At 41.5% G+C, this 20687-nt stretch overlaps 1 protein-coding gene across 1 annotated transcript in view; it reads right to left on the reverse strand.

The window, feature by feature from the left end:
* The window catches only part of LOC113108777 (Krueppel-like factor 7), a 41296-nt gene extending 25511 nt beyond the window's left edge, over nt 1–15785 (reverse strand). The window contains exon 1 of the mRNA XM_026272082.1: nt 15308–15785. Coding sequence (XP_026127867.1) covers nt 15308–15409 — 102 coding nt within the window. The 5' untranslated portion in view covers nt 15410–15785. The remainder of the gene's footprint in view (nt 1–15307) is intronic.
* Nucleotides 15786–20687: the final 4902 nt, after the last annotated feature.

Below are 20687 nucleotides of genomic sequence, written 5' to 3' on the forward strand. Positions count from 1 at the left end.
GGAAATTACTGAGCATAATTAACAATATAAAACAAAAATAATCTTCATCACAATTTCAATATCAGTGCATCCATAAAAGATTAACCATAATGAATGCATGGTCTTTTCAAATCTATTAACCTAAATTTTGCTTCCAGATATGCTGTAGATTATCACGCTCAGCAGAATGACAGAGCAATGAGACAAGCACAATAATGAGTATAGAGTGGGTGCAGGAGGATGTGAATGAGTCCTCACCATAGATGTGCCAAATGGGGGATAATCCCACTGACAAAGACTGCAGGCTGGTAAGAGGCAAGCTGAGCCTCAGAAAACCTCTCTCCGTCTTCCTTTAACTGGATTTGTGGAGCGGGGCTGCTGTTTATCTGTGTACGGGGTCGGCTAATGGCCACTGGCTGGCGGCACTGGGGTAATCTAATCAGGATACAGCGATTTTCATTAAATCGCTCGGGCTGGATTATTCCCCATCACAAGCCGATTGAAAGAGGACATTTTTAAATGGGGTTAACAGCTTGTTATAAGATTGGGGAGTCTAAGTAAGGGATACTAGTGATGGGGGGGCTCTATTGTGACGGACGCCAGGCTAATCTTCATTACTCAATGCAAAGAGAATGCCACATGGGTGGGGGGATACAACACATGGAAACAAAAGAGAACACGAGGAAACAAAAGAGAGCTGGCCATCAAGGAGCGAGTTGGAAGAGGGGGCTGAGTTGGAGGGCGTTTTGTTTCATAAGATGCATGGCCCTCTGGGTATTGTGTAGAGATATCTGGTTACATACCATACTGTAACAAGCAACAGACATGACTAATAGGCCAAGTTTTCCAAGGGAGTCAATTTCAGCTGCAGTCCCATTATCAGGCACCGGTAAATGTCTATACCCCTAGGAGACATAAAGAGGGCTCTTTATTTCACCAAGAATGTCTCTTATCTTGGCTGTGGCGACAAACACAGGAACGTGTTTGAAGCACTATAAATGATTATGTCCATTAACTTGATGAGATTTCACACAAATCCCTGCAAATGAGCTCCTACTGACCTCATATTAAACATAAAACTTCTTGAGGGAAGCTGTTTGGATTTAAGGCTCTTATTGCATTCATATATTCTTGTCTCGAGCTATGTGTTTGTTATAATCATTAAGCATACTTGAGTGGAATAAAGATTCATGATTTGGATCCACCTCTCACATCGGCACTTCTGCGCTGTGCATTACTTGTGGGAAGCCACATGGAGAGAAGATTAACATTTCCCTGGTGTGACGACTCTGGCACTGGTGTGAAAGGGCTGTGTTCTCTCATTCTCAGTTATGTCATCGCAAAGCAGTAGTCTACATGACTTCAGATTGCAAGGACCTTGGGTTCACTGTGTCATGTTGTCAGTCTCTCTCTGTAGGACGAGGCATCAGCCAGGGACACAGCAGGTGCTCTCATTACGCCTATCCCACTGTGGGGAATATCAGTCAGACTTCCCTGCTTTTTTAAGCTCTGCAGTGTGGCATAAAACCATGGGAAATTCACATCTAGACAAGGAACAGCAGGGGAGAAGTGAAGAGGCCAGTCTTATTCATTGACCACAGAGTCAGTGGTGGGGACTGATAAATGGACTGAAAAATGCCTTTGGTAAGTAAGAAGAAAAATAGCAGTGCTGCCAAAAATAGGCTTCATTGCAAAACCCTTGTATAAATGTAAAATTAATTTTCTGACAAAAAAAAAGAGAAAAAGAAATGGTATCAGAAGCTGTGATAGTGTGATCTCTATTTACTATAATTTTGTTTTACAAACAATTCACTTTATTTCAGCTATTTTTGTTTTTACAAAAAGTTTACCTTATTGTAGTCGTTTTGACAATGTGTCCAGAATTTTCATTTTCAGCCAAGAATTTTTGTTTAGGTGCATCACGATGTTAAACCCACATGCTTCACCATGCTTGGCTGTCATTGTATCCTCATGCTACATTTAAGCCAGGGTGATGCTTTGTAATAAACCACAGGATGTGAGCTGCAGGGAGAGTGCCACAGCATTGACAAGGAGCCCTCGTGGAGAGGAAACACTACATCTATCTGAGCTTCCCGTCCCATGCGAGTAGCACGCACAATGGCCTGGACAGCAAGCTGAAAGGAAATGGAAAAGGAAATTGCATAGATGGGATGCAGGGGCCCATGCCTTTCTGCAGATGCTATGACTGGAGCAGGGAGAAGTTACGTAACCCCGCTAGGCCTCCATCCTCTGGCTGCAATCCTGCCGATAAGCACACATAAAACGATCGGCACAAACAAATTTTCTGTCTGGAGTCGGTGCGGACTAGTGCGTGCACGCTACCCTGAGGGGAATGGATATGGTAACCTGTCCAATCTCCAACTTAGCCCCTGGATCAGGCCGCGGTGATGGACAAAGGCAGTTATGATAACAGGAATTTCAGACCCCTCCCAATCTGGCAGCTGCCCCTACCAGGCTTTGTGCTGCGGGGATTTTTCACGCACGAAAGGCTCCAAAACAAAATGAAGAATGCAGATTAGCAAAGCCGCTTAAAAAATTAAACAACTTGCTCGAGCCTGTTCGCGAGGCTCACCTCCAAGAGATAGGAGAAGGCCGGTCGTTTCTGGTTTGTGTGATAACTGACTGCGAGGATTTCCAACCCAATTTCTCAGTGCCGGGATAGGGATCCTAGTTAATTGCCATCGCTCACTTAAGTGCGCGTAAATGGCTTTTTCATCCCTGCATCTGTCCTCTTTATAATTATCCTGCAGTGTGGTAATTACACAGACTTCGCACGACTGGTATTTTATGGGACAACAAACTTCTTTGCTCTTTTCTAGTCTCTATTCCTCTCACTTTCGTGCTCCAGGAAGGTTAACATAAATCCTGTCTTTGAAAGCCCATCTCTGGGGATGTTTACGGAAATCACAGTATTGCTATTTGCTGGATGCTTCCGAAGTATGTAAGCCGGAGTGATGAGGATGTCGTCTGTCATGAGAGGAGAGTTAAAGCTTTGACGACTGCAGTAAAAATCGCAAAAGTAATCTCTCAGAGAGCCTACTACAACTTTGTTTCATGCTAGCAGCGAAATTGTCCTTTCCATCTAGATGTCTCATTACTGACACGTACGGGAGAATTTACAATAAAACAATAGCCTCGTGTAGCTTTTAAAACGCTGGCATAAATCATAGACACCTCGAATCAGATGTCTGTCTCACCGATACCTCCTATGATCTGATACCGCTCCAGCACGTGCTCTGAATGCTCAATGGCAAACCGCCACAGCGTTGTGACGTCTCAATCCTCGCAGACTGTCCTGTTTTCTCCACGTGGCTATCAGCCCAGCTCATCTCTATAACAACAGACACAAAGCCCTGCCACTCTGCCAGTCAGCCATAAATGGAGTGAGGTGGGAGGGAGCATTTGATCGTGAACTGATACATAAAAGCTTTTATGTGAAGAATGAAACCGAAACAGGGGACGGCAACAATTTTTTTTTTTGCTATGAAAAAATTTGAAACCTCAGTGTGGTTGAAACTAGTTTGGAACCTGTCTTATTATTTATTTTTTAGAATGTACTTTGTATGTTTGACATTTTTGTATCAAATTCATTTAGATTTTAAATATAAACAAATTTCATATGAAATAAAATGTCAGATAATTTAAAACAATAAGTTTAGGTTTTAAAATATCATGTGGCGTGCCTCCTCCAAAATGTGTTATGAATTTATTTATTGATTTATTTTTCACTTTTTACTTGATGGCCTTTAAAATGTTAAATTTCTTTCAATTATGAGAAATATGAAACCAACATGAATACAAAGAGTACATTTCTATGTGTTCCAAACTAGATTCTTCCTTTTCTTTATTGTGGACATTTTATTGACCAAATAAAATCCTAAGCTTTTTGTTTTGCGTTTCATTTTCTTCTTGCTTTTTGGTTTTTTGTTTTATCAGTGTCAAAAAAGTAAGCTCAGAAATCTCCAGGCTTATCACTTCCAGCGTTTATCATTCATGCATGCAGACACGCACACAAAGACACCTACGCAAATCCAGCCCACAAACTCCCAGTGAAAGAATGACCTCATCCCCCATCTACTCTCTCCCTCCTCCCTGCACTCTGGAGCAGCTGGGCCGAGAGTGAGGTCACCTGAGACGGCGAGGTTCCGCCCCTTCTGACTCACTCCCACAAAGCTTTTTACTGTGATGGCACTTTGAACCCAATTACCAACATCTGACAAGACTGCTACAGTGACATAAAAGGAAACCTAACTGGGAGTGGATGAATGCCTTTGCAGTCTATTAATTCCTGACTAAAATGAAAACTACGGAGAGGGAGACCTTTGCCAAGTGCGCATGGAGTATGTGGGCATTCGGAGTCACACCTCTCTCCGGGACTGGCACACTCACCCAGGAGTCGGGGTTTTTGAAGCCACTGGGCTCGCAGACGGGGTGGGATGGCTGAACGGCAGGTGCCCCTGCTGCCGTCACACCTGTCTGCACCACGGGGAGCTGCATACAGGAGCTCCGGCAACACCTTGCCAAAATTCCCCAACCCTTTGCTGATTATCACAAGGTCACGAACGCAATGACAGCATCGTTGCTAGGACGAGGTAGAAACTCGGAGATGGATCTCAGGCATTACCTCATCATTTTACTGGAATCTACAGAGCAGTTGAGCGCATTTAGCACTTTGCATTTGACAAAGTGGGTGATCTCATCCTGAATATTGTAGCGCACGAGATGAGTCACAGGCACTCAAAATGTAGAATTGAGCTGCTGGCCTGTTTGAGGATCGCCTGAGGGGGAAGGGTAACATAAGAGCAAGAGTGCCAACGTGATGCCGGCTAGTCTCTACTGGGCTTGCCCTGGTGCAGTGGCCCATGTCTAAAAGCACACATATATGCCGCCTGCTCCACTGAACCTAAGAGGGTACGAGAGGTGCCCAGTAGGCATCTCTCATACTAAAGCAAATCTTTCTTCTGATCAGCACGCTCTAACCCGCCATACCTATGCATACACATGAAAACTGGCTCTTGCACACAGACAAGCCCCCATTCCAACAGAGCCGGGCTGTTCCCCCAGGTATTCCCAGCAACATTACAGATTAAAATAGCAGCCGACCCACATAGCTGTACACTGGCTCAGCCTCCCCTTCGGAGAAGGCAGACTTTTTACATTCTTGACTGCAAACACCTCACAGTCGCTGTCATTTTTGCACTCCTGTTTCACTGCGTTCACACCAGATGGTGAGAGCGCTGTCATAGCATCCAGGTGCTTTGAGAAAACAGTGCTAAAAGAGCTCGGTAACTGCTGGAAACACACTAACAAAAATGGATATTACAGACATTTTTGTATAAATTATAATGAGATGATTAAGAATCGGGTGCAAATGGTGGAACGTCTGTCTCTTTGCAAAACAAAGAAGGCTGGATGTCTCAATGAGAAGGACAAATGCTCCAAGGTCGCTGGTCCTCAGCGCATGACCTATTTAACTGAGCCATAACAAACTGGAAGGACTAAGAGCAGCATGTTTGTTCTGTCTCCTTCCAAAAAACACTCAGCAGGACTTGCATTGTACAACCTTCAGCACGCAAGCGAAGTTTAGTGTGGCCATGGTGAGGAGGTTATTGTGTTTGTAGGGCAGCTCCAAATTAAGAGATGCAAAGTTTCTGCTGCTTAAATACACACTTTTCAAGATGGGCAAGATTTTAATATAAGAATCAGTTTTGTAAAAAAAATTTAAAGACTACATTTTTATTTAAAAATCTGACATTATTTGTCTGCTTTTGTATGTAGTAAATGTAAGTAATTAATGAATACAGAATACATGGATTTTATGGAAACCCATTTCTGCTTGTCCAAAACTTCAAAAGTAACGTTTTTTGGGGGCTTTTATGCTTTTATGGGCTTTTCATTTTAAAAAGTTGGGGGAAAAATTTTAAGGAGAAAATTAAAAGAGAAGCTTACCCCAGATTTTTTAATGGTAGTGTACATTTTCTATTTGCGACTCTGGATTGTCTTTATATGTCACAATACTACTTTTTCTTACGATATGGTTTTATATTTCACAATTATGATTTATAACTCAAAATTTTTACTTGTTCTTGTTGACTTTATCGCACAGCTTCCCATTTTAGATTTTTCTCCGCTTCCATAGGATTCAGCTTTATCTGAGTTTGATGAAAAATGGAGTGTGCCAGCGATAGGGAACAGGTGGTTCTCACAGCAGAGCAGCTCAGATCAGCTTCAAGGAGAGACAGCAGTGCCTGCAGATACTTAGCCAGAGCTATATCAGGTATACAGTATGGCACCTGGCACAATTTACAGAGGGTCTGGCCTGCCTAAAATAAAAGGCTTAAAATAAAGCTTACACAATATGGCGCTTGCACCAGCTTAGCAACCATCACCAGGGGCTGTAACCAGCGTAACTGTAACAGTACGGCTGTTGGGTTGATGAATGGAGAGGATGTTGGCAGTTGTCCATTTGGAGGGAATGACTTTCAGGGCATGGGGAAGGGAAGGGGGGCATGGTGATAGTGGAGAATCCTGTCGGTAAACAAGGGCTTGGTTTCCTCTACAGAATTGGCAGCGGATGGGGAGGAAGTGGTAACACGCACTTAGAAACTCGCTTTCTAGGAGAAGAACCGCAAACATTCTCTGTTTGTGCTTGATGGGGCAGTCCTGCTTTCTGAACTGTGCTCTCGAGTGTATTTGCATCAAGCTTCTCTGCTCGCTGGAGCAAAGAGTCGGGTTTGTATGCTCTTCCACACTGCCAGGTTGGACACACACCGGTCCTGTGCCCGGTGCCAGGGGGGCATCTGCCCTTTTTATTTTCTCCCCATGTAATTACTGAGCAGTGCTGTTAGTTAGATGGAGGGCTCTGCGAGGGTGATGTACACCAAACCTGCCTGCACACCTCTCAACATAAGTGCCATACACCTGCTTTGACACCTGCTTAGACAGCATCAGAGAGATGCAGTTTTAATTGCTTTACTATTTTAATAATCTTTATTATTTAGCATAACAAATTTCAAGTTCATGATATGAAGATTGTTCCATGAATGTAATAATATGACTTCTATTTTGTTGCGTACAATGTATCGATATATGTAGGATCTGGTTTTGTTTTTTTGCATTAGGAGTTTGGGACAGCCCACATCATGCAAATTATACGGTAATTATTGGCTGTACTCTAAAAGGTCAATGCGAACATGGTCAAATTGGGTGAGAGAGCAAGAAAGAATGATCGAGAGGAGGAAAAGAATGAGTTACTGGTCATGTGGCCATCAGAAATAGACGATATGCAAATAAGCACATGCATACAGATGTTTGTTTTTCTATCATGGTGGGACTGCTATTGTTTTATATTGTGCCAATGGCATTTTCATATATATCATAGGCGTAATGGGTTTTATTCTGTACAAACTGTATTTTCTATTGCCCTACCCCAACCCTACACCTAAACCTAACCCTCACAGGAAACTTTGTGCACTTTTGGATTTTCAAAATAACTAATTCTGTATGATTTATAAGCGTTTTGAATTACGGGGACACTAAAAAATGTCCTCATAAACCACCTCCTCATTGTAATACCTGTGTCATACCTATGTCATTATACAAATTTGTGTCCTCGTTAACCACATAAACAAGCTCACACACACACACACACACACACACACACACACACACACACACACACTTTTTTTTCTCCAAGTTGTTTCAAGGTCACAAAACATACCCAAAGGCATTTTATACCTGGTGGAAAGTTCCTGTTGTTTGGTCTTTGTGTTTAAATTGTCCTTGTGACCTGTCCTTTCTTCATTGTATGTCACCAACACCAAAACAAACAATGAGCTCACTAACTCTTGTTTGGCAGCTTGACAGCAGGTGTTGTGTGATTCAGACCTGAGCTTCCTGGCACTCTGAAACCCAATCTGAAATCACAATCTCCACTAGACAAAAGACCCAAATTCCTCAAAATGCATCCAGGAAATGCATCGAATCACATTTGCCAGTAGTGTTGCTACAACATCTGCATGCAAAACACAACTATTTCTTATTGATGGAAATTGTCTAGATACAAAGAACTGTGATGAGAGTGGGCTGTGTACATCTTAGTGCTCTGATGTCAAACAAGGTGACGTGGCTTGAATTTGTCATTGGCTAGCTACAAAATATGAACATTAGACAGGCTAACAGCAGTCTTGGATTTGCCGTATGCACATTTCCATCTGGACAGTGTCAGTGCAGGGAATTTCCAGAAGACCAAAAGAGGATAGGAAGAGTGCAGGACCATCAGCACCGTATTTCATGTCAAGAACACATCCTTCATCCTTCATTTCCCTCCTCTGACTTCCTCTCTGGCTCTTTCCACTCTTCATTTCTTTATTTTTACCTTGACATTCTGCAAGGCCACTTATAGCTGGTTAGGAATACACAAAAAACATATTTATTATTCATATAAAATGCCCTCCTGGTTTATGTAACTCTTGCATTTGCAGAATACTCAGTGCTGCAGTCTCAAATAGCATTGAGGTACCATTTGAAATGGGGAAGTATTGATTTCCAATCTGCCATGTTTTTTTCAGGGTGGTGTGAGAGATATCATCAGGCTGTTAGTCGGAGTTTGTATGCGTGTGTGTGCACTTGCACTTAGAGAAAAATGGCTGGTTCCTCTCAGCCTGTTAATCAAATCCTTGAGTGGCTAAACTGCCTCTCCATCGAGACCAAGGGGGACGACAGGCCTCATGCATAAAGATGCATTCCAAACACTTCTCTCTCTGTCCATGCTAGCACTGCTTCTTGTCTCCATGGGCTGAGAGACTCTTGAGTAGACGGCAGACAAATGACCCTCACCATCCTTACCATCCAACAGCTCCTCAATCATTGCCCCTGAAAAGCTCTTGATCCCTACATAAAAAGACCACCTCCATCAGCAATCACTCACAGGCATGGGGATAATTAGCACGTCAGCCCCTGTCTGCAAACTGAATGAATGGATGAGGGTAGGTATATTCAGTTTACCATTGGGTCAAATAATCACAACCTTTTACCCCAGAAAGAATTGGTTCTATGCAAGTGTTTCCTGTAGAAATTCATCTGTGGAATTCTGTGAATCAACTGCATGCTGTGAATCTTCTGCAGTTCCTTAGGCAGCATATGCAACCACACATTTTCTCGTGCACACAGCTATGTATTGTAGGTGAGACACTGTTAGACAAACATCAGACACCCTCGGTGAAGATAAGCATGGGCCCATTAGTGCATCAAAGCTTGCGCGGCCAGATCGAGAGTGAGATCACTTCCAGTGCTTACTGGAAACGGATAGGCATCAACATAATCAGTACATTGCTCAGCAAATCAGTGTTTCTCATAACATTCATTTTCATGATCTCATAATTAATGCACTATTTTTGGCTGTTGAGGTGATATATTTGGCTCAAACTACAGTGCTTCCTTGAAATGTAGTCACAAGCTTAATATTCAACTTCCATAGCTTATAATAGTTGTCTATTTCTCTTTTTTATCATTTTGAATCCTTTTCACTTATTTCCTCACCTGTTTAATGTTCCTGATTGTGTTTGCATGCGTCACAGCATTTTCTTGTCTTGTGACATATTAAAGTCTTTGTAATGGAAAATCATCTAATAATACCACTTTTTTTTCTTTTAATATGTAGGGACTGTTTTTAAACATATGACATATATATATATATATATATATATATTTATTTATATATATTATTTTTCTCCTTTATTTTTTTCAGCCCTTGACTTTCTTGTAGGTTGTGTTCTCTGGAGATGCCAATTATCCCCCAGTTTCTCATTTCACCAAACCTATGTTTGACTGTTCAAACACCTACCAACTGCCAGTTTGAAGCCATCTTTGATCTACCTCTAGCGCTGAGAATAAATTATAGAGCAATTGCCAGATTTCACGGTGTACAATATTTGGTAAACAGCACATAGTTTATATGAGGGTGAGTTAGGGCTGTGCTTCAAATGCTAATGATCTTGTAAAGGTGTTTCACTTTAATGTAGTAACTCAAAATCACAGATTAATAGTATAATTTCCACAGCTATAGTTGTTTATTAGGTTGCCCAGACCTGTCATGCAAGCTTGTGGTTACAGCTTTATTTTTACAAAGAGGTGGAATTCAACATTAAATTGATGTGTTGCTTCAGAAACAGCCGGTGTTAAGGCCTTAGTATGAACTTTAATCAAACATAACAGGAGAATGTGAAACCTGGTTGAGCCCTATACATGAAAGACCCTGCTGCACCCCACTACTGCCTAATTACTGTCAGCTGTCTGGGGGCTGAGTGATCTGCTGTGTCTGGGGCTCTGCTTTTGCTGTAGTCACTAAGAATACTGTCATGCATATTTGTATTTTAGCATTTTTTTAAGAAGTATTTGTGTATCTGGCTTTATCTGTCTGTGCAAGTATAAATGACACAACGTGTAACCAAATATTTAAAGGATTAAATACACGTTGCACCTTTGGAACAACTCTACAAAGCTAAGGCAAATTGTAGTAGATTCATGGGTATACACGCTGGGACAAACTGAGATATAATAACATTAGCCAGGTCTTTGAAAAAATCTAATGTTAATATGATTTATATCTCACTTTAGTGACTAAACATCGAAAAAACATTTTTAAATAGACTAATTATTGCTTTAGTCTGACTGTGCATGTCAACTTACTCCCAACGAACTTAATCACAAAATCTAAATCACAAGAGAGATATAGGTAGGCAGGAAGAAAAAATAAAACAATAGACAGCTCTTTAGTAATCTCAGACGATGACTTGACAGTTGTTCAAAGTGTATACTAAACACAGACAATGTTTGATTTTGACCTGTCTAGTCACCGGCAGGAGCAGCGTACAGGAAATGCCCGAAACAATGGGTTGGTTTATGATGACACACTGATAACAACACAGTGGTGACTTGTGAGTGTCTGTCTGCTCGCTGATCCCTGCCATTATATGGGACAGTCGATAACCCAGTGGAAACCAAACAGCTGACAAGATCAATCAAGTTTAAAAAAGTTCAAATCGGTAATAGGATCATAAAGAGTGACAGGTACTTTCCATTCTGGGTCAAATGTATGTACAACCAACATAGTGACTAATGGAGCCTGATGACTGGTTCAGCAGGGGCCACTGAGGTCAAAGCTGTAGGATTGGAAAGGGGGGGGTGTCAAAGTAGTCAAGCCCTCCACAGATGCACTGCATATCTACTTAAGATAACTTTCTAACGGTTAATTTATCTTGAAGTGGAGTCCTTATATTTCAACGAATGCCTGAGGATCAGCATGTACTGATAGACCTGTTAACACTTCAAAGTGCGGCCTGCCAGACAAGTTTGAGATTGAATCCGAATGTGGTTCCCTTAGAGTAAGGTCAGCAAGTGAGGACATCACCACTGACAAAATGTAGGTTATAGCAGAAAGCACAAAGCTTTGAGGGAGAACAAGGAACCTTCTTTGCCTGGACCTGCAAGTCTCCCAGGAGATAAGTAGGGGCTTTGTACAGTATCTTGGTCTCTGAAGACATCCCAATATTATCACTCGCTCCACAACTTTGGGGGAGTTTTCTTTAGTGCTGTCAACAAGGTAATGTGTTTGCCCATTACTTTGATGTCCTGGAGCTTTACCAATTGCAGAAAGAAACCTGAAAAGTGGCTTGAGAATCCTCTCTGCTGTCAGAAGATATACTGTGAGAAAGCAGCTGTGTTCCTCAGGGTATTACATAATGCACATTTCAGTGTTCACTGCCCAGAGAAAGCTTGAATGCCTTCAGCTGGAGCGAGCTCAATGTGGACAGCAAAGGAATGCGATAAAGAGATGGATGGCCAACTGCCTGCACCATTGGCTGCAGGGGAAAATTAGCAAGAAAGCATAGGGGCAAGCAAGGGAAGATGGTAGGCTCCCTTCAGCCAGGTGTGAAACCTCCACAGGAGCTTTGACGTAGCCCAGCTCAATGGAAATGCATTTTAATGGTATTATGCAGACACACCACCTCTTTCCCAGCCCCCATCCAGTGACCCAACTATCCAGCCCTTTTTTTTCAAAAAGTTACTGAGCTGTGAAATGCAAAAACTCATAGCACAGAATATGCAAGCAGTGCAATTCATTATCTTGTCAAACTGGACTTCTCTGGGACGGACCGAGCTCAACATTTGCACTGCCTTCGCTTCAGATAGTTGTTGCCTTTAGCTAGTCTCTGGGGCTTCCGTGACCCTGCTCAGACGTGTTCCTGTGGGTTAGTTGTCTGCCCTCCAGCTGCCATTGAGCACTGAGAAGTTCACCACATCTCAGATTCTATTTCTCAACCTTTTAGCAAATAAGCTAATGATATAAAATGTGAAAAAAGGTAAGTTTAAAGTTTTGCTGGGATTGTCAGGACGAACAGATTTCATGGGTTCGGACCACAATGCTTAAATTAGTAGTCCTAGAAAAGGTTTGAGATAGGTGCAAAACAATCAAACCCTGCTTCTGAAATTAGAACAAAGTCATTTGGAATTACTGATGCTGATGGAAACTTTACAAACAAAACAGTTGAAATGAGGAGAAGAATACTGTAAGCACAGGTCTGCCAGACTTTGTAGACAAAGAGACAGAGAGTGACCCATTTTTGCTGTGACCCACAAAAAGGCCTGCTTGTCAGAGGACGACACACCAACAAAGGCACCCACGTGGTGCACTAGCTGATGGAGGACAGATGGATGGATGCAGACAAACAGACTCAGCCCCCCAACCCGTCTCTTAGGTGATCCTTACTAATTGGGCAGGCTGCCTTGACTGCCTCTAATGGTGTTGTTTACTGCCTCTGCCTCATTCCCCAGGCCACTCCACCTGCTCTTCCAACCTCCAGTGTGGAGCTCAGAGAGTCGTACTGGGTGGCACTGCTTAGGGAGGTGGGTGAGAGCCAACAGGGGCTCTCTTGTTGCACAAACAGCCGCTCTTTGAATTAACTTCACTTGAGGGTCAACGGCGAAATAATCCCTCCCTTCTCTGCTCCAAGATAGGTTGGCGAGCTGTGATTACAGCGAGTCGCCCGCTCTGTCTTTTCCCTCTGTGTTCTTTTCTCTCTCTTCTGGGTCTCGTCTTGACAGTGAGAGAAAGTGTCTTTGTTTAAGTTGGGGGAGACGGTGCCAGCAGCTGGCGTCTCTTGTGGGGAATGGATGCAGTGCACATCAGGCCCGGGAGGACTTCATCACGTAGGACGGACAACCCCTCGTCATCCCTGAGCACATCACCTCCGTCACCCTCTACTCCATGGCCCCGATGCCCCATCCCTGTTCTCATCCTGAGCTCTGAAACTCAATTCACCCATATCGCATCCATTAAGGTCTGATTCATGCTCCGCTCGCAAGGGGCCAAGCACAGCTATCCATCTTGTCTCCCACTCAAAGAGTGCTGTTTACCTTGCACTGGCAGATCTAGGGCTACACTTTAAAACCATTCCAACCTGTAAAAGCATCAAACTTTAACTGTGATGTCACTCAAAGAAAAAAGAGATAGGATTTTTTTTTATTTTCATGCTCAATTTCTTGTCATAAATTCAACTTTTATTTTGTTTTGCCCATTTCCATGTGGTTGTTCCCCTCCTCTTCTAATGCAAGCCGATACGCTCTCTGCTATCTCTAGACTGTCTTTGCCACTGGCATACGATCACATCTGCAGGTTGTACAAGCTCACAACAACTTGTTTTCTTTTAAGTCATAATTAGGCTGGTAAACTAATCTTAATTCTAATTGTCTCACACTCTGTTTAATTCTTAAAACAGTAGAAGTAATGTAATATATATATATATATATATATATATATATATATATATATATATATATATATATATATATATATATATATATATATATATGCAAAGAAGTTTAAAACAGTAGTGTAAAACTTGTGATCCAAGTGTGCTTGGACAGTCTGTTCATGACACCACAGGGAATTAATGCTGCATGCACACAAGAGCCATTGCTTGATTTGACCATGATGCTTTGAGTTAATTAACGCCAGAATTAGCTGATGAACCAGACCTGTCTGTCCTCCTGCATGACATATTACTGTTCTAATCATCAAGATGAGATCGCCAGATCTGCATTTTCCTTCTATACTCATGCCAATATGTCTGTATTTGCATTTGCTACCAGACAATATTTGTGTTGCTGTAGAAGTTCCAGTTGAATTGCCAGTGGAGGTAGATCTGTTTCAAGTTCACACACCAGCAATAAATAACCACTCGCTGCATTTCCCTGCAGTTGAGCACATGGAATTGTAATGAGCTGAAGACAGCCGGTGCATGCGTGCAGAGGCGTCCGTCGTCACGTTGATTACCAGATGTACTTCTTACCTCCAACTATAAATCTTTGCATTAAACTGCTGCGGTTTAATTTACAGATCTTCCAAACCCTGTTGCTATTATTGCTATATTTGGCTACTTAAGCAATTACTGCCCAAGAACACCAAGCAATTGATTTGCATTGATCATATAAAGACTGAATCACTTAAAAACATGACCCTGACAGATATGTCCCAATTTGCACATATGTGCATCACTTCCAAATCGTCCAGAAGGCTTAAGTGGGATGTCATAAAAATGTAAAACACTACAATTATTATTGATTATATCTATCCCTAAAAGAGTCAGCAAATTGTCATACAGATGCACACCAGCTCTCAGAGGCAGAGGGATGCATTCTCCTCACATCCACTCACGCGCGCACCCTCGCGGCGGAGGTAATACATAATAGATGACGATCGGGAACTGCTCTTGATATCGTCGGGCAGAAAAACACGAAGTAATCTGACAGATGCAAATGCATTATTTAATAACGAGTCGCTTATTGTTAGCCAAGCCTTTATTTTTTTCTGGACACATTACGTTCGCTTTAACAAAACGCCATTCAGTCAGTTCCAGTTAGAAGTAGCCTATAATGCACATTAATAATCTCGTGTATCATACTGTCATTGACATCTATTTTGCCTTGAGTGTACATCAAAGAAGTGTACTAAATATACATTTTACTCCTTAAAGCATATTACAAATTATTCTTCATACTACTAATCACTTTTCTTTCGGTTAATTAAAAAGACTGGGGTTCTAGCCATGCCTTAGCGTGAGAAGCAATACAGCATTTGCATCACTAAAACCACTACGCGGAATAATTTGGACAAGGAAAACAGCGTGTTTGGGCATAAGCGCGCACTATGAAGTTGTGAATGTTTCCATTAGATGCATGTGCGCATTTACGGACGGCTTATTTGTGCGAACTAACAGTGCAAGTAGTTACGCGCAAACTCTCTCACCTGCTGCCAGTTCTCCTCCAGCGACGGCATCGCCGAGAAGTAGCCCGTGTCGTGCACCAGCTGAAGTTCCTGAAAAATACTGTAATTCGCCAACACGTCCATGTTGATGCTCACAAGAAAAGAAAAAGTCTTGATTTGATCCTCAGGTATAATCTGATTTCTTCTCAGCCCAATGTCAAATGCAAAACAATGCTTCAAATCCTCCGCGAAGTGTAGTATAAAGCTGGTAATTATACGCGCTGAGAAAAGGAAGTAAAATAAAAAATATATATTTTTTGTCACTTAATTGCAATCCCCACGAACTCTCAGATCCTCAGCCTGGGAGTGGGATGCAAACTCGGTGACATGAACTGTCCACCTATTTCCGCATTGCCTCTGTCTCTTTTGCTCTATAAATTCCAGGTAGCCTTTCTCTTTAATGCCGTGGATCACCAAGGCAAGTTGCTGGGCTCGCTGTCTCGCGAGCGAGAGGAAGCCAAGGGACTAAGGGGGCGTGGTTTGTTGTCAATCAATTCCGTGCGTGACCATATACGGTAAATAGGGTTGATGATCTCACTGGCGTCAAGTAAGGCGGTGCTTAAATGGCCAAAGAGGCGGAGTATAATTTGAATATTCTAGCGCGATTGGCTCTTGACAGGCAGTGAAAGGTGTGAGCTATTTTTAGAGAGCTATATAGCAGCGGCAGCGCTCTGGCGTCGCTCATACTGCCCGAGAGAACGCAACAAACAGAAGTAGAAGTTGCAGTTGTAATGTGAAACAATTCTACGCTTGTATGAAGTCATATCAGTTGGAAATCACACATTACGGTAACATACACCACAGAGCTGCCGATTAAGTTAGAAACAGTAGTTCAGAAAATTAGAATGTCGTTGTGATGCAATAGTTTGGCACAGACAAATACCGAAAAAGTGCGGAGATCCTCTCAGATATTCCACAGGCACTAGGATTAGGTGCTTCACAGACAAGATCAGGGCGACTCTAAATATTTTAATTCTGAAATAAGAGGCTTAGGACATAGAAATAAGAGTTTTAGCTCTTCTGATGGCGCAAATTACCTCAAAGAACATCTGTAATTGCAACTCTTTCTGCAACGGATGACATTGATTTGCAGTACTGATCTGGTTATTGTTGTGTAAAGGGTAATTGAGTCATCAGGATGTTTTTCATCCCTGTGGGCAAGCCAGCAACACTTTTAAAAGCAGTTAATTCCTGAAATCCATATATCCGAAACCTAAAAAAAAAAAAAAAAAAACGCACAATATATCTGAATAATGACTTTTGCCCTTGGCAGTGCTGTATAACTGACCACTCATCTTACAAAACAATGTTTCCTTCACAGCTGTGCCAGTATTCTGTCTGCATGCTAATAAAAAAACTTTCAGTATTTAATAATCATATATAAAATATTAATTAATTTGATAAGTAGTCATGCAGTGAGTCCAATAATGTCCAAGTCAACCAGTCTTAAAATAATGACTGTAATGATTGCAATATTAGGCTATATTTTTTTCATTGTGAAGTTTGGATAGACTTCTATTCATCTTAATTTGATAGCATGGAAATAATTTATCCAATTTTTCCTACTGAAGTCTCAGTTACACCTTTGTTTTTAAAAGACAAATCCTAGATCAACGATTATTGTAAAAACCAGGTCCCTGCCAAGCTGACTGAAGCAAGCCAAATTATTATTTTCTTAAAAATATAATAACTGATATGAACAAACACCTGACATTGGATTCTGTCAGAATAGAAGTGTGTAGGCTGCCACTTCACAAGTCAGATCTTTTTAGCTTTATAAACCATAGGCACAACTATACTTTCTGTATATAAACATATATGCATCTCACTGAGAACTCACCTAATTTTCTTTCATTCGTGATCTGTAAAGCAGATATTTTTAGTATATTGTGGTTCTGGTATTTTTGGTCTGTTTTGAAGGTAAAAATTAAACTTACTTTGCTCGGTGTTGCTAGAAGCTGCTATCATTACTTTGGAAATCGAATAGATTCCATTTCAATTAATTAGTGACATATGGCAATTCAATTACCACAATCTGTGGAGTGAGTGTGAGAAAATGCTATGATAAAGAATCATTTAATTACATGTTTGATTAACAAAGCAAATGTTACATTCAATTATTTAAGTTCTGATAGCACAACAGCAGCCAACACAGGTTTATTGTTCACTCGTAAAATGAGTATATGAACATAATCTGTTCTTAAGAAAGGTTCTTTGAAATTTAAAAACAGCAAACACACCTCCTGACCTTGCTGTCACACATACCAAATAAAATGTTTATATAAATGTAAATACTACATCAGTTAAAATTACTGTCAGGCAGTCAAAAAGCCTGACTTTGAAATGTGAAAGAGTGTTTTAGTTGTAGTGAGTAATTGAGTTTGTACTGTATGTGCGTCGTGCTGTCTGTCTCTTCCGTCACTTTCCCATGGGACATTGGCCTTTGTCTCAGTGGAGTACCAGGGCAGATGGTTGCTAGATTGGCAGTTTCAGGACATTTTCCCTATTGATTTTTACAGGTCTTCCTGCCAGAGAGAATTAGCCAGAGTGGGTGCTGGATGGAGGGGTGGAGGCTGCTCCGTAAGACACGACAGCCTGTCTATATCAAAAATATACAATGAACTATTTACAGCTGAATGTTGAAGAATATGCAGTTCCCTCCACTACAGATCCTTGCAGCAGGTCAGATGTCAGAGAACAAGATTGAGTCCTGCCTTTCTGTGGAGAGCTCTACTGAGGGACAGAGGATGCTGGGAAAAGAAGCAGGTGTGTGCTTTGGTGTTGTTGCGCAGCGGGTTAAGGGCAGGTGCAAGTCTGCCAGGCACAGTGGCACAGCTGGGCAGTGTAAGCCTTGATGACTGCACCCCCCCTTACCTAAACCTCTGTCTCACCAAGTCTGAAAAAGCTGGTTTCTAACTGGGCCTAGCCCTGACCCAGGCAAACCCTGCACCTTGCAAACTGGGCCATGGACTTAATAAAACACACTCAGGGTGCCTGCCCTGCAGTTCCTACCTCCCACATTTACCTTGGAGGATGAAGCGTTAAATTTTAAAGACTGTATGACGTCCACAGGGGAATAATTTGTTATGCCTAGACACAACTACATGTAAGATGCATGATATTACATGCAGTTGTGTCTAAACATAAAAAATTATTCTAGACTTCATACACCCATATTAAAAGGGATAGTTCCCCACAAAATCAGAATTTTTACCTTTTTTATTGTATATATTTTTATTTCTATATATATTTTTTTTATTCATTCTCATATTGTTTCACATTTGTATTGACTTTCTTATGTGTAACAAAAATGAAGAATGTTCATGTTCTGTCTCTTTACTGGAAATATGGTCTTGTACAGTATGTGAGTATTGAATTTCTCTAATTTTGACTTGCCATGCCAACATTTTCTCTGGCTTCTATTAAAAAATAAGAATGAGTGAATTAATAAATAGTAATACATTTATTAATACAATCTAGCAGTTCAATGTTATATTTTCTGTATTATATTTCTTTGTTTCTTTAAAAAAAATCTTCACAAATATTTTCTTTGCAAAAAAATAAAATAAAAAAATAAATGGCAACAAGCTGAAATTATACAGCTATAATTAGCTAAACTGCATCATTTTACGAACACTCTATTGCTGGAAAATGTCATACGATGGAAAGCATCACATATATATTTGTATTTTTCATCAAGTTTGTACTGATGCTTTCAAGGATATTTGAGTACATTTAGCAATTTTGGCAAAATTTCATTTTTGCTGATTACATTAGATTACATGACCTTTGTGACATTGCTGGCAGTGTCTGCAACAACAATGTTGAAAACATTACATAAAACCAAATGTTTAAGATTGCAAGACATAAAAATGGATGTACAAGATCAATAAGCAATGTTATTGTTGAGTCTTATATATTTTATGAGCTATCCTATGGCTTCAGAATACTTGGAATGTAACCCACTAGTCATATGGATTACTTTTACGGTGTTTTATTTATTTATTTTTATTTTTTTCTTATCACTGTATGCTTTTGTTGTATGGAAAAGAGAAGCATGAACTTTCTTGGAATACAAATGGAAACCATGCTAGAATTCTTTTTATTCTTAAGATAAACTGCTCTTTTAAACAGTGTGTTTAATCAAGACATCACCAGCGGTTGTGGGTGTTATGTTGATAATCCTGCTTTGCATGGTCCTAAATTAGCTGTGTTTCGCTGTTATTGTTTTTCCCTCGCCGCCAAGGTGACATCATGCGAATCTGCCTCTGCTCGGATAGTCATGGCAACTGATCTGTTTGCATAAACACATGGGGCAGACTCTCCTCCCCTGCGGTCCCTCGTGTCACTGGGATTCTCACAGATCCTAGCAGCTACAGGGTTGTAGCATTACTGCACCCTGCTGCTTCACACACTCACTGGGGAGAGCCTGGCGCCGATCCTGTCTGTTCAGATGGTCCGACTCCCAGAGCGACCCCTACCAGCCGACCCCGGGGCGCTCTTCACCCAACACCCCTCATCGACGACATCCCCCCAGCCTCCAGCACTTTCATCACAGCCCTCCACCCTCTCATCTGTGACCTGTGATCACACTCGACTTTCTGACATCCTTTTAAGTGTTCTTGCACAGTGGGTGCTTACGGCTCCAAGCTCACGATGCAATGGAGTCGCTCGCAGCATAACATAAATGTTAGTGAGATGAAACAGGAAGGCAAACACAGACTCATTTTTAGTTAATATGAATCCTGCTTGCTCAATTGTGACAGCACAAGCTTACCAGGCTAAGACGATAGCAGAAGTTGTAATTCATGCACCGCGCAATGTTTTACGAATGTACTAATTTGTCATCAGTGATTTCAGATGAGACGCTGGACTTTCTTTTGGTTATAGATCAAACCCCAGTTGGCAGTGCAGCGGTCGCCGACGTGGCAGAGTGCGGGAAGGGGAATCAGAGGAGAAGTAAGAGGTTGCAGCATGAGATCATAGGAGTCACGCTGAGGTAGGAATGAAATTATATCACTAGTGGGAATTGTCCCAATTAGGTTGGACTGGAGCGCTGCCACTGAGATGAAAACGTCCACTTGTATTAGACTGGCCCTCTTGTAGACGTGCCGAGATTTCCCTTTACTTGGCCTGTGTTGTTCTTCCTCATTCAGCCTCACTTCTCTTTCTTGTCTAGGCACGTGCACTGAAATGACCCTGACCTCTAACACCTTTGCTCTTGCATGAGAGAACACCTTTTGTGGCTTTGGATGGAAGAAGCAAGAGAAGGAGATGAGAAATAAAGAGCATGGCGCCATCCTTCACCATTATTATCGGGTTTTTGTAGGGGACTCTGCTATGGCACACTAAAAAAGGTCCT

This window comes from Carassius auratus, chromosome 9 (genome assembly GCF_003368295.1).
Source record: "Carassius auratus strain Wakin chromosome 9, ASM336829v1, whole genome shotgun sequence".
Taxonomy (NCBI): domain Eukaryota; kingdom Metazoa; phylum Chordata; class Actinopteri; order Cypriniformes; family Cyprinidae; genus Carassius; species Carassius auratus.